Raw genomic sequence first — 20,286 nt, 5'->3', positions numbered from 1 at the left:
GAAGAATTATGGCTGAGCCCATTGTAATGGGTTGGAAGCTTTAAACGACCCTCTAGTTACGTAATTCGTGACACCCGTTCGTTATTTCACTCCCGCACCACGCTATATAACATACGTTAACGTAAGAAAGAGGGAGAGAGGGAGGGAAAGAAGTTTATTGAGGCCCTGAGGAAATAGGTCATGGGGGCCTTATGGGCTTCCTTGGCAACCAATACAAGTGCACTTGCTACGATCCCACTACGCTATAAATCATAATTTTTGTGATGTAGGGAAGCAGCCAGTATGCCATTTTTCGTCATTACTTCTGGTTAACCTCCCTGCCTTTCACTTACCCTTTCTCTCTCTCTCTCTCTCTGCGGAGAACCATGGTACCCTCTAAACACCTCTAAGGCATTATGTGCACTTTGTTGATGCTGTACCTGATGACGATGAAGAATTGTGGCAGAGCCGTTTGTAATGGGTTTGGAGCATTCAACAACCCTTTCGTTGCGCAATTCACATTGTGTGACGCCTGGTTACAGAATTCGCGTCGCGTGACGCCTGGTTGCTATTTTACTGTTCTACCATACTATATTACATATGTTTATGCGGTTCCTTCTCGACATGAAGCCTTTACAGGGACTTTTTGCGAAGGAGTTTCGAACACCGGCACTGCTCTGTGTTAGAATATTGGGCTCCCACGCAGAGGGCCTGGTTCGAACCCCGTTCCGTCCTAGATATTTTTCTTACTAGTTTTTTACTTATTTCGCGCGACAGCGGATACGGACACTGGCGGTGGCGGCGGCGGCGGCGGACAACTACGGCGTCAAAAATGGCCGTTGTTGTGATCTCATAACAGCTCTCGCTGTAAAAGAAATGAGAGATGGTTTGGCTCCGCCAAGCAACGTATTACTGTGTGAAAGCACATTGGAAAGCCTAGTTGGGTTATGTTAAGCCACCGAAGAACTGGCACTTTCTTTTTGTCTGTTTCAAGTAGCCGAACTAGAACTATCAACGGTGAAATTGGGCACGAGGTCACATTCCAATGTCGAATTTCGCGTGGGCCATGATGTCTCCTAGGCATGTCCAATCTTAGATCTGCAGTGAAATTCATATCTTGCAGGGTCATTGCCGAATTGCGTTGGCATGCCTATATATTAGCCCACTGAGTCCAGCTTAAGCGTTGTGTTCTTTTCTAACATCCACGGAATCTCGATGGGTAGGGTAGAAGTAATTTTGCACTAAAACGATTCCTCGGCGGAAAGGAGGTTTGTTTGGTTCGGAAAAAGTCCACGCCACCACAAAATAAATGTTCCGGATGCACAAGTTCTGTTGGCGCCGGCCTGTGCCTACCAGTGTTGCGGAGTGGCCACTACGGAATTGGAATGACTCCGTAATCATTCCACATTTTCGCGACCCCGGAATGGAATGGGGACAACGCTTGGAGGAATGGAATGGGAATGGAATTAAGCGCCTTTTGCTCAGAATGAAATGGCAATGGAATTACGCCTTTTTCTGAAAATAGACCACGTTCTCGTCTACGCGCTGCTTTTCAAACTTCAAACATTAGTAAGTCAGAGCCACAAATTTAACAATTTAACAACAAGACATTGCATGCCTGCGCACAGACGAACACAGAAAGTTCTCCTCACCGCATCCATGCTTGCGAGGCGCGCCTGACAAGCTTCAGTGCTAAAGAGCAGTGCAGCCCAGTGTTCCGTATTTGATGCAAAGGCACCAGGCGCCCGAGTGGTGCTCTGTTCCAACTAATACCAGCAGATCTAGAAGGTTTTGTTCCTCATTCACTAAATCTTGGTTTTCTCCATATTCACGACCGCTCCAGAGGCGTGGCAAAACTGCTTGGTCTTCTTGAACAGTACCTTTGTCAGAAGAGCGATGAATTTGGCTAGTTGGTGGTCGTTCATGGTTTCCTTGTTGTGCTGCAGATGACGAGACGAGGACGGTAGGTCGATACAGGGACACAGGACAGGTGGTGCACAACAGGTGTTGTGCACCACCTGTCCTGTGTCCCTGTATCGACCTACCGTCCTCGTCTCGTCATCTGCAGCACAACAGGGATACCTTTGTCAGCATAAAAAAAACATGGCTGATCCCTCTGTCATAGGAATCGGTATAACACGAAAGTGAAACGTGTCTTCACAGACGTATTTGAGCGTTTGTTGTGCATCCTCTCGCCCCAAGCGCGAAGCAATGAATGCTACAGCATCACATTGTAAAGTTGCGTGAAGAACGGCAAGCCGCTCGAAACTTGCAATGCTCTGCTCAAGCAGAAAGGACGCGCGGAACGAACATACACAGGATGAGCGCGAACTGTCACAGTTGTAACTTATTTCTGTGTGAGCGCTCTCCTTTCGCAAAAGCGGCTGCTGAAGTGAGCGAGGTGACCTTCGTGCTTTCAACGGAAACTTGCAGGCAGAGAGCAAGACGTACAAACCACCGATATCACGAGATAAGCGCCCGCACGAGCGACCACGCCCTGTCAAGGCGCGCGCTAATCCACGTGGGGGACGACTTTTAAAGCGCACTCTTCGAGCCCTTCGCGCCATCTCACTAGTGATAACGAAAACACGCTGTACCGCCAATCTCTGAGTACCGCCATCGGCAAATGGTGTACATAAATAGCTCGCCGTTAGCATAGCAGAGAACATGCCGTCTGTGGCGGAGTCGTTTCGCGCTGCGCACTGGCGATCGAGAGGTCGTAAGTTCGACTCTTGGTGACGGAACTTTTTCTTATAGTTTTTTCTTTGCCATATGTTAGTCTTTATGGGTCATTCCACGCCAACTGTCCCAGCCGGGGCGCTCGACAAAAATCAATTTCTATGAAAAAATCTGAGTAAATTACGCACATATAGACATTAGTTCTACAGTATTTTCCCAAAATATTTTGAGCGGCCAAATTTTTTCGGGCACGTGAGCGCCATTTGAACTGCTAGATATGATGGAAAACCAGGTACGAAAAAAAATTCGCTATAAATGGACCGTTTCACGCATTCATTCGAAACTTGTTTTTTGTGTTTTTAGAGCATCGCGATTTTATTGTAGGATAGTTGCTTAGAGTAGCTTTATATTTTTCACTCCTTGGCGCGTATGTAAAATTGAGTAAATTGCAGTGTTTTCGGGAATTTTTTTACAAAAGACGATTGTAGACCATTGTACTTTTGCAGTTCTTAATGCATCTGATGACATCAGCTTTATGGGGCGTTCGTTCTTAACTCGCTAAAACTATCAAGATGCCTTTCCTACGTTGAGGAATTACAGGAATGGAATAGAACTGCCAGGCCATTCCCGGAGTGGGAATGGGCAAAATTTTTTCATTCCCAGGAATTGAAAGGAATAGAATTGCGGCAAATTCTAATTCCCCGGAATAGAATTGGAATGGAATGGAGGCGCCCATTCCGAAACACTAGTGCCTACCTTTAACGCAAGGTTCACGAACACACCGCTTCGCGCCGCCACCTTCCGGCACTTTAGCTTGCACACCTAACAATCATGACCCGTATTTCAGGGTGCGTCGCTGTACGTTGCAGAATGGACGGCATCTAGGCGCACGCAAGATAGGTTGAATAGAACGGACCCATGGTTTTGCTTACAGCTGCGAAGTGTAGAGCGGTTGAATATGGAGATATGCTTTTACAAAAATACTTGTGGAGACCACGTGTTATCGAATACAAGCAGTAAGGATGTCGTATTGATGTCGCCTAAACATTTTTTTTTATTTTGCAAGCAACACAGTTGCGTGCAATACACTTCTGTTGGCTGTGTGCACTGACACATTGGGAATAAATTTGGAGTGTTTATTTTCAGATGGCGTAGCAGTAAAGTTTTGAGAGACTGTGCGCTAAAAATTTAGCGCTTTCGCCATATTTGCGACCATGGCATTTACTTAAGGCTGTCCGTTCCAGAGAACAAGCCTGGGTGTTGGAAAATTTTTGTCATTGTTATGGTCCTTAATAAGGAGACACCAAATGAAAACGCTAGTTAAGGTATACGAGCTTCTGCTGATAAATTATTTCTCGTAACTATACTTTCCTAAATTTTAGATTATACACGCAATAATACCACGCTAGAGAATGTTCCTTCAACTTCCACGGTAAAATTTAACCGTGAAACCAAAATGCCACTACGCCAATATGATGTCACCTGCTTCAGCAGACAGGTTTGTATTTGGGCCATTTTGTCTCATTAGAAGCGTTTTGTTGCTTATTAAATTAATTGGTTGATCTTTGCAGCTCATCTTAGCTGAACAATAATCTTAGGCCCGATTACACTCCACTGAAATTAATTATGTCATGTTAGGTTGATGCGGGAGCTTTGATCCGTAGTTATCACTTGTTCTTTTGTGCGTAATAAGCCTAATGTGATAGTATCAGTGATATTTCTTGGTATTGAAGACTGCTTTGGTGGGCCTATTGCACACACTTTCCTAAATACAGTATGATGATTTCTGGCACATTTCTGGCACATTTCAAATTGTCGCTAGTACGGGAATTCCTTACAGCCAGTTCTCGCAAGTGTTAGGTAGCCCTAACTATCGTAGGGCGATATCGGCTACTGGTGGCTTAGTGACGGTTATTACCAGCCAGTGTTGGGTAATTGTTGGAAAGAGTTGGTCATTATCGGCTATTGGTAATAATTCTATGTGAAAACAGCAGCGTTGTGTTCGCTCAGTACTAATATAGGACACGTTCCAATATTTACTGTTCTCAGCAAAATAGCCACCTTAGCGGACAGCGGCCCTCTTAAGTCGCATTCCAGTCCTCGCATAGCCAGTAAAATAGACAACTTCGCGAGGACAGCGTCGGAGGCAAATACGATTCAGGTTAGTTTGCTGTCCAGACAAGATGGCAGCTGAGCGGAATGCTTGGATCTGGCCGATATGGTCGTATACCCTCAAGTAAACGTTTTCTTATGCGCCTTATGTAAGCTACGCTCAGTTTTTGAAGTTTTCTAACTCGAAAGAAGCTAAGTTAAGAACAATTCTGTTTTCTTCAGATTTATTTTGTCGACGAGAGGTAGCGTTACGCCACACAAATGTCATCAAGACGCGTTCTGTTAGCTTAATGTTGTCTTCGAAGCTGTCAGCGTAGACTGTCTACGATGCTGGTAGATTTCGAACACAGCAATAATGATAAGGTTATCTACAATTTTTGTATCATTTAATCTATCACTGATGCTGTTCAAACGATACTTCTCTTTAATATCCTTTCAGCGGGAACATTCCTTTAACTTGGCAGTTATTTTGCCCGAATTAAAAGTAACCTCTTCTTTGATAAGGGGATCATACGAGCATGAACTAGCGACAGTGGACATTGAGAAGAATCATGGGTTCTGGGAAGAGTATTTTTTAGCAAGTTCGATGGCAGTGTTGTGCACAAAGTCGTTGGCCCTATTTCCGTTGACGAAGTCCTGGTGGCAAAAGCTGGCCTGGGGCACAACACGATGGAAGACGACGCTGGAACCGAGTCTGTATGCCAGGTCTGTCACGTCGGCTGTGTCGGCCAGTATGTCACCTTGAGACGAGAACATGGCTATCGGCACTTGTATGCGTTCCAAGGGATAAGGTGGTGGCGTCACCTGTGCGTGAGAATGCGAAAGCAACAAAGTACACAAATATAAACCGATTACAGGATTAGGTCAGCAAACTCCCTCAGACCCAAAAGAACCAGTGAGACGTCATAGCTATGATTCATACGACACTTACGGCACTGTATGCGAGACAACGTGATTACGCAGAATTGCACGTAGGTGTAAGTCCTAGTTGTTCCGGTTGTCTCAATTTCTTGTAGTAAAAGTCAATGTGATCATAGCCAGGTGTACTTTCTGTGAGTCCAACCCCATGTGAGCTGGTTGAATTAAATTTTCGTTGTGTCGGTAAGTTACCGTGAGTCGGATTTCAGTGGGCCTCATTAAGCTTCAGGTAAATATAAAGATTGTTAGTGAATCTGAGTGAGTTTACTATACTTTAACTGTACGTCCTGTCTTTCTGCACAGAGTGACAAAGTAACGCTAGCGAGTGATCCACGGAATATATTGAACTCTCTCTAGGATACCCTAAAATGAATTGTCAGAGGCTTTTTTGCCATATAAGTCAGATTCTGTTTTTGTGTTCTTGACCTTTGTGGTATGATGAAGTGACGACACTTGCCTGCCTGGCATAAACGAACAATTCCGCACTAAAATCCATTAGTTCGCCATTATTTACTCATCAGTATACCTTTGTATTCGTGAAAACTTATTATTGCATGGTAATTAAAGAAAGAATGAAGCGTAGTCAAATAATGCCACAAGGACTTTTCAAGTCACATGGCTGAACTCCAGACGGATTCACGCATTTATAACTGTTCTCACGCTATGTGAACCACCGCTGCTCAACATTGCTGTCTGAAAATTTTTCGAGTTTTCTAGGAAATTTTATGTTTCATAGCTAACATCATATCGTACGTCTCAAAAAAAAAAATGAGCGCGATTTTCTTCCCGTGCCCAGAGGATATGCGGAAATCATACGCGGATATCTCGCGGTATTGCTCAAACCAACAGCAGTGTAGAATGATGGTTTTAATACTGCATGCTACATAGATCGGGTATATCAGAATGAACTGCACAGCTAAAAAGCAAAATGTAAAGCCGCCGTTTACCTGGCCGTATCTCCTACGGTTCTCAGCTGCCCCGTGGTCATACATAACCATGTTCTTTGCTTTGTAAATCTGCAACAAATCCACGATCGTATGTGACATTCACTCCAGCAGCACTCACGCGATTTTCTCAAAAGGCGGGGCTTATAACAAATGCTAATGGAAGCTGGAAATTGTTACCGAATGATTCAGCGACCAGATGTCATTGCACTAAAGCTTTTTGAGGCATGCAGTTAGTCCTGTCTCTATTCGCCACAGAGATGGAAAAACAGTGAATGAATCGAAAGAGGGAGTCCGGAGGAGGAGAAGGAGAAGGATAAAAGAAAGACAGGAGGGTTAACCAGGGCTGAGTTACCCTGCACTGAGAACGGAAGGAAGGGGAAGAGAACCCAAGGGGAAGAGAGAAGAAATAGTAGAGAAGGAAAGGCAGGGGGGTTAAGCAGGTTAGAACAACCGGTTTGCTACCCTACACATGGGAACAGTATGAGGGACATTGAAAGATGGAGAAGAAGGATAGAGAAAGACAGTACATAACACAGCACACATACAGTCAGTCAGTCACAGTCCATCAATCCTGCGAGGTGCACGACATCACTGTCACTGCCGCTTGCCCTATAGTTCGTTTCTTTTAAAAAACCCAGGTAGTGCCTTCATCGCCTTCAGCTGCGATGTCTTCTGCCGACGACATGTCAGAATGGTTTCAACAGTCATTGGTCTGTTGTCATGCTGCGCTAGAGCGGACGCCAGCGACTGTACTTGAACATTATATCCCGAACAGTCTCACAGAATGTGATATAGCGTCTCCTCGCAATGACAGGTACCGCAGAGAGCGTTGTCGGCCATTCCAGTGAGAAATGAATAAGATTTCGTGAATGCCACCCCTAGCCGTAAGCGATAAAGGTATTGCAGCTACAGACGGTAAATATTTCAGCTGACTAGACATAAGGACATGGACGTTGCGTCGCTACATGAAAAGCTACATAAATATAGACCGAATGCGACCACCTTGTGCTTGTACTTTAAGTAGACTATAGTACAGGGTCATGGGCAAAAGAAAAAGCTCCACTAACGTGAAAGCCGGGGAAATCTAAGCACAGGTGTTTCTCATAGGCGACACGCCAATAGCAACGAGAGGACAGCGTCCTCTCATTGCTACAGACAGCGTCCAGCGTCCATCGCAGAAACAGAGCTTTACCTGAGCCAAAGTGCCGTCTTATTTGCCACTCGGACAAGCACACGTGGTGTTGTCTCTCGCGGGTGAGCCCGAGTTCTCGCGAGCGTTTCCTGAGGGAACGCGTCCTCTTATTTGCCACTTCCTTTACTCTGACAGGCGACGACAAGAGACACCATGACGGGCTAAGACGACAGGAGACGCCGACAGCCCGAGCGCATAAGGTGCTTCGCCCCTAAAACAATGGCGATGGTTGTCGCATCGTACCTGGTAGTAATGAAGAAAGTTTTGCACGCTCGTGCCGATAGGAAAATGGCCCAGGTAAACCGGAATCCGCGTCTGCAAAAGACAACATTAGGTATGAGTTAGACAACTGCCTTAGACGTGGCGTTACGCGACGAGCCCAGTTTTCAAATTGTTTTTGCTATGAAAAGAGGAATGAAACAAAAAAAACCACGGTTGATCCCTCCGTCATAGGAATCGGAATAACACGAAAGTAAAGCGTGCCCTTACAGAAGTAACTGAATCCTTACTGTATATTGATATAAGAGAGTTTGCACAATGTATATTGATGTCTGGCAGCTAATGGCGCCGTTTAACGTGTATGCACCCACTTTGACGATTGGTGGTACTTCTACATCCCGACGACTAACGTCCATGCTAAATGATTAAACAAACCCTTGTGGTAGCTGTAGTAGTTAACGGTGAAAGCGTAATCAGACAACGAGGTGTTAGAAGCCAGAAGAGCGTCGCATATTGGACGCAGAAATTGGTCGCCATCCCGCGGCATGTTAAAATGTGATTGAACACCACGGCCGGACTAGAGGGAAACGCAAAGCGCGTCGTGCCGCCCCGGTAGCCCGGCCGCGATTTTTCTCGGGGCGAGCGCGTGAGCATGGAACGCGGTGTTACAACCAGGTGAGGCAGGCGCGTGTCGCAGAGCTACTTTTGGTTTGTATTAGCGTGATGCTGAGCGAGGCTATAGTGAACTAGAACAAGCTTGTTCTAGTTCACTATAAGCGAGGCCGACGCTTTTACGTTGGGCGCTGAGCCGTGCCCCCACGACGGGAGGCAGAAAATAGCGCCCCTTTTCATTTTTTTCTTTTTCGAACCACTCTCTCTCTCTCTCTCTCTTTTACGACGCTTGGGCAAAGGTCGCCACCTCGCGGTGTGTTAAGGCATTGACAAAATTCAACTTCTATTGAAAACGCGCCGAATGGGACGGACGCGTAAACGCGTTGCAGGTGCTAGTCGCGGAGGCCACAGCAATGACGAATTACTTTACCTTACCACTCCCAGAGGTCAACACCACCCAGCCAACCGGGAGAGTGGTAGATATAAAAGGTGCGTTCGTAAAACCTCCAGAGTCTGTGACCGTGGCGCAGTGCATAGCGTGCCCAGCATCTGTTCTTGCGGACCGAGCGGTCGTTGGTTCGATGCTCGTTGACGGTACCTTTTTTCTTTGCCATCTGATCGTGTATATTTTTTCGACGTCACTTCCGTGACGGAAATACGTCACTGAAGTCTTGGTGGACCCCGGCATAAAACACTTTCGTGTTAAAAATGGCAAGAAGCAAATGAATGCTTAGCACGTCACAGAAATATTGCGTAATAATTCAGGATAAGCAGTATATTTAGAATGAATGTCGTGGCCGTACACTGTAACAATACTGTCGATTCATTTCTACTGTGTCTTTCTGTCGCCATAGGCTCTCACAAGGCTTTCACAAAGTTCGGTCATTGGGTGGCAAACACAATAAGTGTAGTGAACTGAAGAAACAGAATGCGCACAAAATACGTTCTCTGAATTAGAAGAACACTCGAAGTGTCCTGTTAGAGTAACTTGATATTTTTTCAAAGAGCCGCCGTTGGAGCAGCTTCGTAGCACATAATAATAATAATTGCTGGAGTTTCAAGTTCCAAAATCACGATGTGATTATGAGACAGGCCGCAGTGGAGGGCTCCACAAATTTTGACAATATAGTGCTCTCTAGCGCGCACGGACATCGCATAGTACAGGTCCTCTAGCATTTCGGGTCTATGGAAATGCGACCGCTGTGGCCGGGATCGAACCCGCGACTTTCGGGTCAGCAGCCGAGCACCGTATCCACTGTACCACCACGGCGGCATCTTCATGGTTCAGACTGCTCCCCTGCTACTCCTTGCTATTACAAAACCTACATGTCTACCTCAGCAGGAGGTATTAAATACTGGCTGATCGTTGTTTATTCACACTCTACAGCAAAGTAGCCAGTGCAATCAGCAACAACTGAAGGAATGTTTTGTCACCAAACCAGCTGCACTCAACGACAAAATTTTACCGAGAAGTAACAACCAGGGCCAGCTCGTCCAGTTCCCACATGATTAAAATGAGAGGATGAAGTGGGTGGTTGGTGAAGTAGTAGTAGTAGTAGTAGCCTCTACTGCATGGCTCATACCCACTCAGGGGGATTGGCCAAGAAGTTGTCTTACAAAAAAAATTTTTTTAAATAATATTTTGAGTATTGAATGCTGATGCCAATAAAAAGAATAAATAAATAAATAATAGCAATGCATATACAAAAAAACACGTACGCATCAATGAAAGAGTGCAATAATAGTTTTTTAAACATACAGATCAGACACTTTAATCATTGTTCCGAATAGGAATTAGAATAAAAATAATAAGAAGAAGAAGCACAATAATAATGAAAATAATATCAAAACTTTTTTTTTGTTATAATAATACTTATACAAGCGGAAATTTAAAGCCGTATTCGTTTTGTTTCTTGAAGGTAGCTACACACGGCATCAAACGCATTTCTGTGGCTGAAGCCCAGAGTTGAAGCACCGAAGGTAAGAACATTGTCAATTGTGAATTGCAGCCCCAGGTTAGCGAATGGGCTATCAAGAAGTCTTTTTCTGAGTAATCTGTATCTGCGACATGATAAAAAGTAGTGCTCTATTGATTCTATTTCTAAACAAAAGTGACATAGGGGCGATACCGCCAGACCAGCCCTGTGTGAATATAGATTTAACGGGGGCACACGACATCGTAGTCTAGTTACTAATACTTCCAATTGTCTAGTAGGACACCATTGGATCTTCCACGGAAATTTTAAATGACTAAATTCTGTCCTAGCTGTTATTGATTCTATGGCGTCTGCACGAAGTGAAAATTTTCTATATCTAATCGCAGTTACTACAGGAAGGACAGGAACAACTGGGCCATTCAATGCAGCTCGCGCTAGTGAGTCGGCCATTTCATTTAATTCTAATCCAGAGTGGCCAGGCACCCATAATAATTTTAAGAACTTCAGCTGTGGAGGAATTAGCGTCAGGAACGTCTTTAGGGCAGTTGATTTTGATGAAGCTGTAAGGGACGTGCATACTGACATGGAGTCTGTTATTATTATTGCGCTATGGGCGTTCAAATCTAATTTACGCAGGGCTAGAATGATTGCCAAGAGTTCAGCTTCAAAAATGGGGGTGAAGTCCGGTAGTCTTAATGAAAATGACCAACCAAGCGAAGGGGAGTAAATGCCTACTCCTGCCTTTTCGTCTATTACTGAAGCGTCTGTGGCTACTACATTATTTGTTTCCACGTGTGCAAGGTAATCTTGTAGCCGGCTATTTAATACCCTGTATGGTTGAAATTTAGGTTTAGGGGGGAAATCTCATCATATTCTATCTTTAGATTCTGATTGGACACATTTGCTGCAGGCACATCTCGAATTTTCACGTTTATCCGGTCTAGCTGCTTCTGAACAAAAATAATCTGCGGTGTATGAAAACGTGGCTAATGAGCAACAAAAAAGGAGTCTTGGTTTTTCATAAAAGCATATTCAGATCGTCTTAATGGATAGCTATAAAATTTTAAAAATGCCTGCACCGTTAGGATGCGGAATCGACAAGGCAATGTTGGCAATCTAGCTTCCTGGTACATAACATTGTTAGCTACAAACCTAGGGAGCCCTATACATAATCGCAAGGCTTCTCGCTCCAGCAGAATCAAAGGCTTAATTTTGTAAGCAGGGCCACCTGAGAACAATACACACCCAAATTCTAATATTGGACGCATGTACATTTTATATATCATCACCATTGTGTCCCTACGTAATCCATATCGTCTGCTGCTCAGTCTGCGCAGTATGCCTAAGGCACTTTGTGCCTTAGATGCAATACTTTCTATGTGAGGAGTCCAGTTTAGCTTGCCATTATAAATTATCCCCAAATATTTAAGCGACTCAACCTGTGGAATGGGCTCTTGTTTATAACATATTGAAATTGAGATGGGGTCTGTTAATGGAAATATTAACAGTGCGCTTTTATTTACATTTAAGGTCATGCAAATTGCCTCTAGCCATATCTCTAGCATATTTATATATGTCTGCAATTTTTGATATAAAGAATGAATGTCACTATCTGCCGCGAAGAATGCAGTATCGTCTGCATAAATATATGTTTGCACGTCCTGGCAAGTGGGGATTGAGCTCATTAATATGTTAAATAATACAGGAGACAAGACTGCTCCTTGGGGGACTCCGCGAGTCTGTTTAAACTTTGACGATGCGCTTCCATCCTTAAAACAATAAAATTCTCTAGCCTTCAAAAATTCCCTCAGCCATGCAATCATATATTGTGGTAGATTGTGGCTCTGTAAGATGTCTAATAATACTGAATGTTCCACACTGTCATATGCTTTGGCTATATCTAGTGTCACTAGAGCAGCGTGTTGCCTTCTTTTTCGAGCAAGTTGAATGCGGCTTTCTAAATCTGCGTGTGCGCACCATATTGAGCACTCTGCTCTAAAACCAATTTGATTTGGATTAGTACTACGTTTTCTGCCAGCCAGACTGTAATTCTTTTATGTAACACCCTTTCTATGAGTTTTACCATATTCGATGTAAGAGAAATAGGTCGTATATTTTCTATGTTATAGCCTAATCCTGGTCGTTTTTCTATCGGAATTATTTTAGCTAGTTTCCAATCGTACGGAATCCAGGTGTAATTTAACGAATAATTCACAGTGTTTAGGAGGTCACATGGTGACAATTTGAATAGTATTTTTATCATATTAACTGTAATTCCGTCCGGACCTGGAGCTGACGAGGGCAAATCTTGAATCACCTGAGCCAATTCTTCCAATGTAACTTTGGCAAAATCTGTCATTAACGCTGGTATTTGCAAACTGTACGGCTTAGTTGATGTAAATCGACACTCCAGTCCTCTACCTATAACTTCCAAAGATTTCTTCATTTCCTCTGACGACATAATTTCATAATCTATGTTAGTTGGAGATGGCAGAATTTTACGTAATCTCATAAATCTAAACAGCGCATTTTTATTCTTAGGTTTTGACAGGTAATCATAGTGTTTCCTATCATATTCCTCTTTAGCTAAAGAAACTGTGCGTTTAAAATTTGCAGCGTAAAACTTGTAATCAGACCAATTTTGGGGGCACTGGTTATACAGAAGTTTTTTCCAAGCTGCCTGTCGTCGTCGGAAATCACGTGCACAGTCTGAATTCCACCAAGGACTATGGGCGGTACTCTTTACAGTTTCGACAACAAATTCTGCCTTTTTGTACGCTCTTTTTATCAATGCACTTAGTCTCATAGCTTTTGTGTCTTCTCGTTCTTCAGTATGGGTGGTCAAAGCAGTTTCTAGATCTTTTTAAATTTGCTATAATTAATAAATACTCGAGTATGAGAACATGACGGTGTTATTGTGCAAACAACCTCAAACATCACTGGCAAGTGATCGCTGTTGGTAGCACACTCCAAGGCTGTCCATGATACACTAGTGAGTGACGAACTCACAAAGCTTACATCCAAGGCTGAGCGAGATCGATGACTAATAAATGTAGGCGTTCGCGAATTCAGGCAACGCAGATTGTTATCTGCTGTCCACTCCCACAATCGTTTACCACACCGATCAGTGCGAAAACCCCAGCACGTATGGTGCGAGTTAAAATCGCCCACCACAATTTTATCCTTACAAATAGATGTTACTGCGGCGTCCAAGCATCGAGTTTCTTGCACACCTGTAGGGAAGTACGCATTGACTAACAAGAGGGGCTGGCATCCTGGCAACGTTATTTCCAGAGCAAAAATTTCGCTTTCAGGTGACATATGCTTATATGCAATTTTCGCCTTGAGACTTCTATTATTGATAAAAATGCCAGACCTCCGCCTTTCGAAGGGCGATCTAGCCGGAAAGATCTGAATCTATTTAATCGAAAAGACTGATTCATTGAAAGCCAGGTTTCTTGTAGAGCAATGATATCTGGAGTGAATTTCGATGCCAAATATATCAAATCAGTTACAGCTGAGTGAATGGATCGGCAATTCCAGTGAAGAATTTTAAGTGACCCTATGGTTTCGCTAAGATGGACTCGGCTACTGCCTTGCTTAAGATACTTTCTTTTAGAAAATCGGCTTTAGACAGGGTATCTTTCTGGTACTTTTTAGTCTTTGAGTTGATTGGTGTAGTACCTTTTTTAGCTAAAGGGGATCGAGGGCGCTTTAGCGATCGGGGATCCGTCTCCATCTCATCTGAGTCCTGCCCGTCATCTCCGATAACCTCCCTTTGATACGGTCTGGCTTCAGCAGATGCACCTACAGACTGAACACCTTGAGAGGAGACATCAAAGACTGCCTCCTTTGAAGGTCCTGAACGCTCACTATTTTGAGGTGTGAGGCTCAAATTATCCGCTGAGCCTAATATTTGGGCCATCTGGTTCGTTAGTATTTGGGCTAATGACTCACAAAGGTTCCCAGCGAGACGTTCCATTGCCTTTTCCATTGCCTTTTCCATTGCCTTCTCGATAGCTTCCGCCATTGAAACGGAGAGAGACGCTTCCATTGATGGAATATGGCGGGCTGTAACACCAGCATAACCTTGTGTGCGTGTCTGTATTTCAGCTATTGCTTCCTTACGAGAACAGCGTCTTCGTTCAGTTATCTCGAGAACTTGCAGCTCACGTGCCTTTGCAGAACAGCTTGAACAATCTGCAGCATGAGGTTCGTTACATAGGCAACACCTTTCTTCCTTGCTTTGACACTCACTAGAATTATGATCCTCCCCACATACTCTACACCTGACAGCGGACCTGCAACCTTTTATGGTGTGCCCATAACGCCAGCACTTTACGCATTGGAGAGGGCGAGGGGAAAGAGGTTCGACTCTGTAAATTAGAGGCCATGCCTTAATTTCTGATGGCCGCACTGACCCTGCAAATGTCACTATGACGGACTCCGTTGGTATTTTGTTCTTGTCAACCACACGTCCGCATCGGTACACTGAAATAACACCTGCTGGAGAAAACAATTCTAGTACTTCAGATGGTGTCATGTTGGCATCAACGCCACGGACTAGACCTCTGGTGCATGCTAAGTGTGGCGGTATGAACGCGCTCACCGGGTTGGATGCAAACATCGTGCACTTTAGAAGATCTTGCACACAGGACTGGTCTGGGGAAAAGCAGAGTATACCCCCTCTGCCGAACTGGCGGACCTCTGTTATGCACTGGAAATGGGCCGTTGCCGACCGCAGTTCCGTCTGAATGGCTTTCGGGTTCTTCATCCGAATGAAGCCGTCATTGGTAGGGACTAGAGCCACTGGAACGGATGAGATGCCGTTGCGCAAGAAAAGATCTACTGGTATTTCCTGCGGAGGAATAGAAGCAGACCAGAGGAAAGTCCCTGGCCCAGGCGAAGAAAAAGGCATCCTGTCTGGTCTGATCTGCACAAAAAACACTTATAAAACAACTATTGCACTATGAGAATTGATAAAAAACACTGATGAACGGGCAGGCATACAGACATCATGAAAGAAAGAGTTAAGGAAAGAGAGAGAGTATCAAAAAAAAATCACAGCATATCCACGGAGTGAATGATGATGAGTGGGGGAAGCTGCGGAGGTGCATCGGTAAACCGTGAATCTTCCGTGAATTCTGCCCAGTACATCATCACCGACGTGAGATCGGGCGCGTTTATACTAAAGGTTCGATGAGTTATGACGACTTGCAGAGCACTTTAATTTTACATGTACGCTGTGAATTTTCATTGTTTAGAAAACCATTGCTTAGAAAACATCTGGCGTCTTTCGTTAAGCAGCTGGCGTCTTTTCGTTTTGCTTTAGAAACATCTGGCGTTCTTTCGTTTTGCGTTTACAAAACATCTGGCGTCTTTTGTTGGTTTATTTCATCGATCAACGGCGTTTTGAACAAAATTTTTATTGTTTAATCACGCACAGGAGAAATCTCACCAGGCACTACCTTGGAGGTAAAGAATGGCTGCTAATGGGAATGAGAGACAGAAGAAGTCGGCTTTTAGCTAACGCTGCGAATTTTTTATTGTTCAACAACGCACAGGAAAAATCTCCCACCGGCACCACCTTGCAGGTCAAAGCGTAAGACTGGTTACATACTACGCTACGAGGGACGAACGGGTGCCGCTATAAGGAGCTTCGCCCCTAAAATAGAAAGAAGGAAGGATCACTTTTGTCATAGGCGTACCTAGTGTACTTCACTGTAGGGGGCCAACTTTACCACAACGCAGCCCTCACCCACCGCATTGGACGAGTCCAACAGACAACGAGCTCCGCAATGAATTAAAAAATGCTGCTCACAACGGCCTTGGGGAAGTAAACTGTTCTTTGAATGCAACATATCAGGGGTCCTCGTCCGTCATATCATAAAAAAAACTGCACTGCCATAGACTGCACATCACACAACGACAGCCAAGGTCTAACTGAGCAAAGATATGCATCTTACGTGGTAGGAAACATGCCAAGTAAACTTTCAGCTTACTTGGCCCCCCTCGGATGATTAAGGGGGGGGGGGGGTCGGCACCCACTGGGCGCACGCCTACGATTCTTGTTAAGCTATGCACTGGATGGCTGTGTTGTTTTAATCTGAACAGAGCACACTAAACCACTTTGTTTACTTTCACAAGCGTGTCTTTGCCCTCGATCTTACCTTATTTAACTGCTCTGGACTGGAAGTGCCAGTCACTGCAAAGCCGATGTCGCAAGGCAGGCTCCAAAATATTTTGCATGCTGCAGTGAACAGTTCCCGCAAGCCATGTGTTGAGCCGAGGTAACCTCCTTGTGTAAATGGGTAGACGAGCTTCTGTAGGGAGCCAGAAAAGGAAACACGGGTTTTGCTACCTCCGCACAATTACCAAGATAGCGAGTGCTTTTAACAGGTGACACAATGTAACAATAAAAACAATAAATAAGAACAATTATATACATTGTATTGTATTGGTCCCAAGTTCGGTACTACCCACAGGACGAATTTTTTGGTCTGCTAGGAAGATTTGCTTTCTACAATATTGGTATGGATTTTCTCGTGACTTGGTGCTACGAAGTAGTGCATGCCAACTTGTCGTGAGTGCTCTTCCGTCTTATAAGCAAGTGCTGCTCTAAACGCCTTGTTTTGTTATCAATTTCCGAGAATTTAGGCGAGCTGAAAAAAATATATATATCGTGTAAGTATTGAATAAGGGGAACTTGCCATCAGGGTAGGAACGTAAGGCATAACCAATTTGACAGGAAACTTGATGTGAGTGATATTTCCAACAGGAGCGTACGCTATGTAAAGTGAGACCTGCAAAGAAGAAAGATTGAAAGAATATATACATTCGCTGTAAGCTCTCAACGCAAAGTCGCGGGCTACGAGAGCGTAGACACGGGGCTAAGTTCGAGCATTTGAGGTTTTGCGTGTACCAAAATCAATGTACAACTCGCGTCAAAAGTTTACATAGCACTAAGCCTGAGAAAACTGAATCTATCAGCAATTTGTGACTGTATTCGGCAGAACTGCACAGTACATGTTAGCATGTTTTAGAGCATGCCAGAAATCCAAATTCCAGGCTGCCTGCCGAAGCGTCCGAAATATTTAGCTTCTTTTTTATGTCTCGTGGTCTCTAAACTTTTTTCGCGCTGACTGTACATGCGGGCTTCCACTAACCACTATAGACGAATATGTGGGTGTCGAGGCCGGAAATCAAGCCCGCGACCCAATGAAAACGAAGTATTTTATCACGGTCTCAGTGATCTTGATAATTTTGCGCCCCCTATCTTACAAGTTAACTGCCAGAGAGAGGTCTTCACATTGTTGCCGTCACTGTTGCCATTGCTGCCGTCACTTTAAGGCAGTCTACGTTAAAGATGTGCATGACAGATCATCATCAATTCCAGCTGGCAGCGCTCCATGGCTTGCTCATTGGTAGAATTTTAAGCTGTAGGTGCATTTCATTTCCACGCGGATATATTAAATAATATAAAGTTATATTGCGAAAACCCTTTGCACAAAAGAAAACGAAGGCGAGACATAAGTGTGTCGCTTTCTTTGTTTTTAGAATAAATATTTTTTCGCGCTGAGACCTAGTAACATGAATAACCAACTAGCGGTTACTTTCCGGAGTACGGAAATTCATCATGAAACGATTCATCATGAAACGCTCCGTCGTTGCCAAAAAAAATAAAAGAGAGTGCAAGAGACCCCTACCTTTTCGCTGTACTCCGGTCTTGTTGAGTGCAGTATGAAATTGGCGAGCGTTCCTTGAGAGAACCCCACGACTGTCAACTTGGGGGCGCCCGTGGCGTTGAGCACGTGGTCTACGCCGGCGGCAACGTCATAGCGTCCTATTTCGTCGAAACTGCGGAGATACGAATTTTCACGGTGTCGTCCAAGAGCTGCATAACGTTATATTGAGTTTTGTGTGTCGTAACGGGGCTGTCGGCGTTTTGCTTGGTTCGCGACGCCTGCAATGCACAGAGTGATGTGCGTAGCACTCGAGCACTGGCAGTTTATGTGGCAATGTGTTACGAATGTTAGATTGCTACAACTGCGGATAGCCAAAACTTCAAACACAGTTGGCGTTGCCCCAACATGAAACATGCATTCGTTCTTTTACAGCGCAGCTCTTATGCACCCCTTCCTGCGTTGAGCGGCGTCGGCGTCGTCGTAACCGGCAGAGCGAACGAGGACGAAAGAGAGCTAACGTAGAGCGCCTCGGAGGATGAAAGACAGCGATAGCGAGGAGAGCGCGAGGAAGAGGGAACGACAGTGGCGAGACGAAAGGTTCCGCGGCGGCCATCTATGGTGCCACAGTAGTGCGCGCCGTCGTGCAGTCGCTGATGACGTCACCACTAAGGTATGAGGTGAGGGCGTCCCCCGCGGAAGGCAGCGCCCACGCGCTGCCTTCCGCGGTCTCTCGGTTAGCAATGCAGTCACGCTACCCTCCGTCTGCAATGATCGATGTGAAGTGGGCTGCGCGAAATTGTCCGCACCAGTCACGCTAGTCACGGCGTGGTATGCAACTGTACATACATACGTGTCTCTATCATATCGTTTGTCTCAACTTATTGCAAAATCAACACACCTAAACAGCTGCGCTCAGAATTCGCACTAGGAAGTATCGTAATGGTCGGTGAATTTTTAAGTGCGGAGCACTTTTAGGGGACCGGGCTGTTGTAGGCTGTGATTCTATGCTCTCGTCGTAGCTTGGCGTAACTCAGGCAAAACCACAATAGCATAGCCATCTGAGCGCGCGCTCGAGCTAAAGTGAAGTCTTCTTCCTTGTGTTCTTCGAGAGCCTTGATGATGATATAAACGCAGGCAAAACCACATGCAAGACTCATGCGGCACAACCTTTGTACGAGCTCAAACGGGCTTCATATGTAAATCAAAATAAATAAATAAATAAAGAACGAAGCAACGAAAGAAAGAAAGAAAGAAAAAAAAGAAAGAAAGAAAGAAAGAAAGAAAGAAGGAAAGAAAGAAAGAAAGAAAGAAAGAAAGAAAGAAAGAAAGAAAGAAAGAAAGAAAGAAAGAAAGAAAGAAAGAAAGAAAGAAAGAAAGAAAGAAAGAAAGACGCCAGCAGGCGTAATCTCCACCACTCAATCTTCTTCCCTGGACTGGCGGGATGCGGTTATGGGCGTTTAGCCACTGCCTCCCGCAGGAGAAGCTGCTGTGAAAGTTTCCTAAGACATTAAATTTTCGGTGTCGGTCGTACCGCTGTTGTCACTGCTTATATCCCTTGTTAACATGCGCGACTCAGTGTACGAGCGAGATATTGTTTGTTTGCTGCTCGTACGAGGGGAATCAACCATCTCGACCAGTAGGCGTTTTCTCTTTACATGTTACTGCGTATAGTTGCACAACTTCCGCGTACGTTACTGCGCAATTCAAAAAGAGGAAGCAAGCGAGAAATAGAAAGAGAGAGAAAGAGAATGAAAAAAATAGAAAGAAAATAGAAACAAATAGAAATAAAGAGGAAAAAAACATAAAAAAGACAGGAAAAGAGAACGAGTAAGACAGAGAGGAGGAAAGAAAGAGCAAACCGAAGAGAAACAAAGAAGGCTGCTCATCTCCGCAGTTCCTTCAGGCTTGGCACCCCTAGTGCAAAGTCGTCTTATTTTTTTTTCTTCATGCCTTCATCTCCCACTTGCGTCTAGTTTTGACTGTCACACCGTTGACACGTGCACTTG

General features: G+C 44.6%; 1 protein-coding gene across 1 annotated transcript; it reads right to left on the bottom strand.

Annotated features, from left to right (window-relative positions):
• Positions 1-5,169: 5,169 nt before the first annotated feature.
• LOC119403109 (tear acid lipase-like protein) lies at positions 5,170-16,906 on the bottom strand. The gene is made up of 4 exons (XM_037670056.2): positions 16,766-16,906; positions 8,071-8,142; positions 6,636-6,704; positions 5,170-5,574 (listed from the first exon to the last, which is right to left on the bottom strand). Exons 3-4 carry the CDS (start codon positions 6,684-6,686, stop codon positions 5,320-5,322), a joined length of 306 nt encoding a protein of 101 aa, XP_037525984.2. The 5' UTR covers positions 6,687-6,704; positions 8,071-8,142; positions 16,766-16,906; the 3' UTR covers positions 5,170-5,319.
• Positions 16,907-20,286: the final 3,380 nt, after the last annotated feature.

The sequence above is a fragment of the Rhipicephalus sanguineus genome, chromosome 8 (genome assembly GCF_013339695.2).
Source record: "Rhipicephalus sanguineus isolate Rsan-2018 chromosome 8, BIME_Rsan_1.4, whole genome shotgun sequence".
NCBI classification, from domain to species: domain Eukaryota; kingdom Metazoa; phylum Arthropoda; class Arachnida; order Ixodida; family Ixodidae; genus Rhipicephalus; species Rhipicephalus sanguineus.
This window is presented reverse-complemented; position numbering and strand designations above follow the sequence as displayed.

Bases quoted from the DNA above. Each gene is read 5' to 3' on its own strand.
- LOC119403109 (XM_037670056.2), bottom strand. From the start codon at position 6,686: ATGGTTATGTATGACCACGGGGCAGCTGAGAACCGTAGGAGATACGGC. The intron at 5,575-6,635 runs GTAAACGGCGGC...TCTCACGCACAG, and splicing joins ACCGTAGGAGATACGGCCAG to GTGACGCCACCACCTTATCC.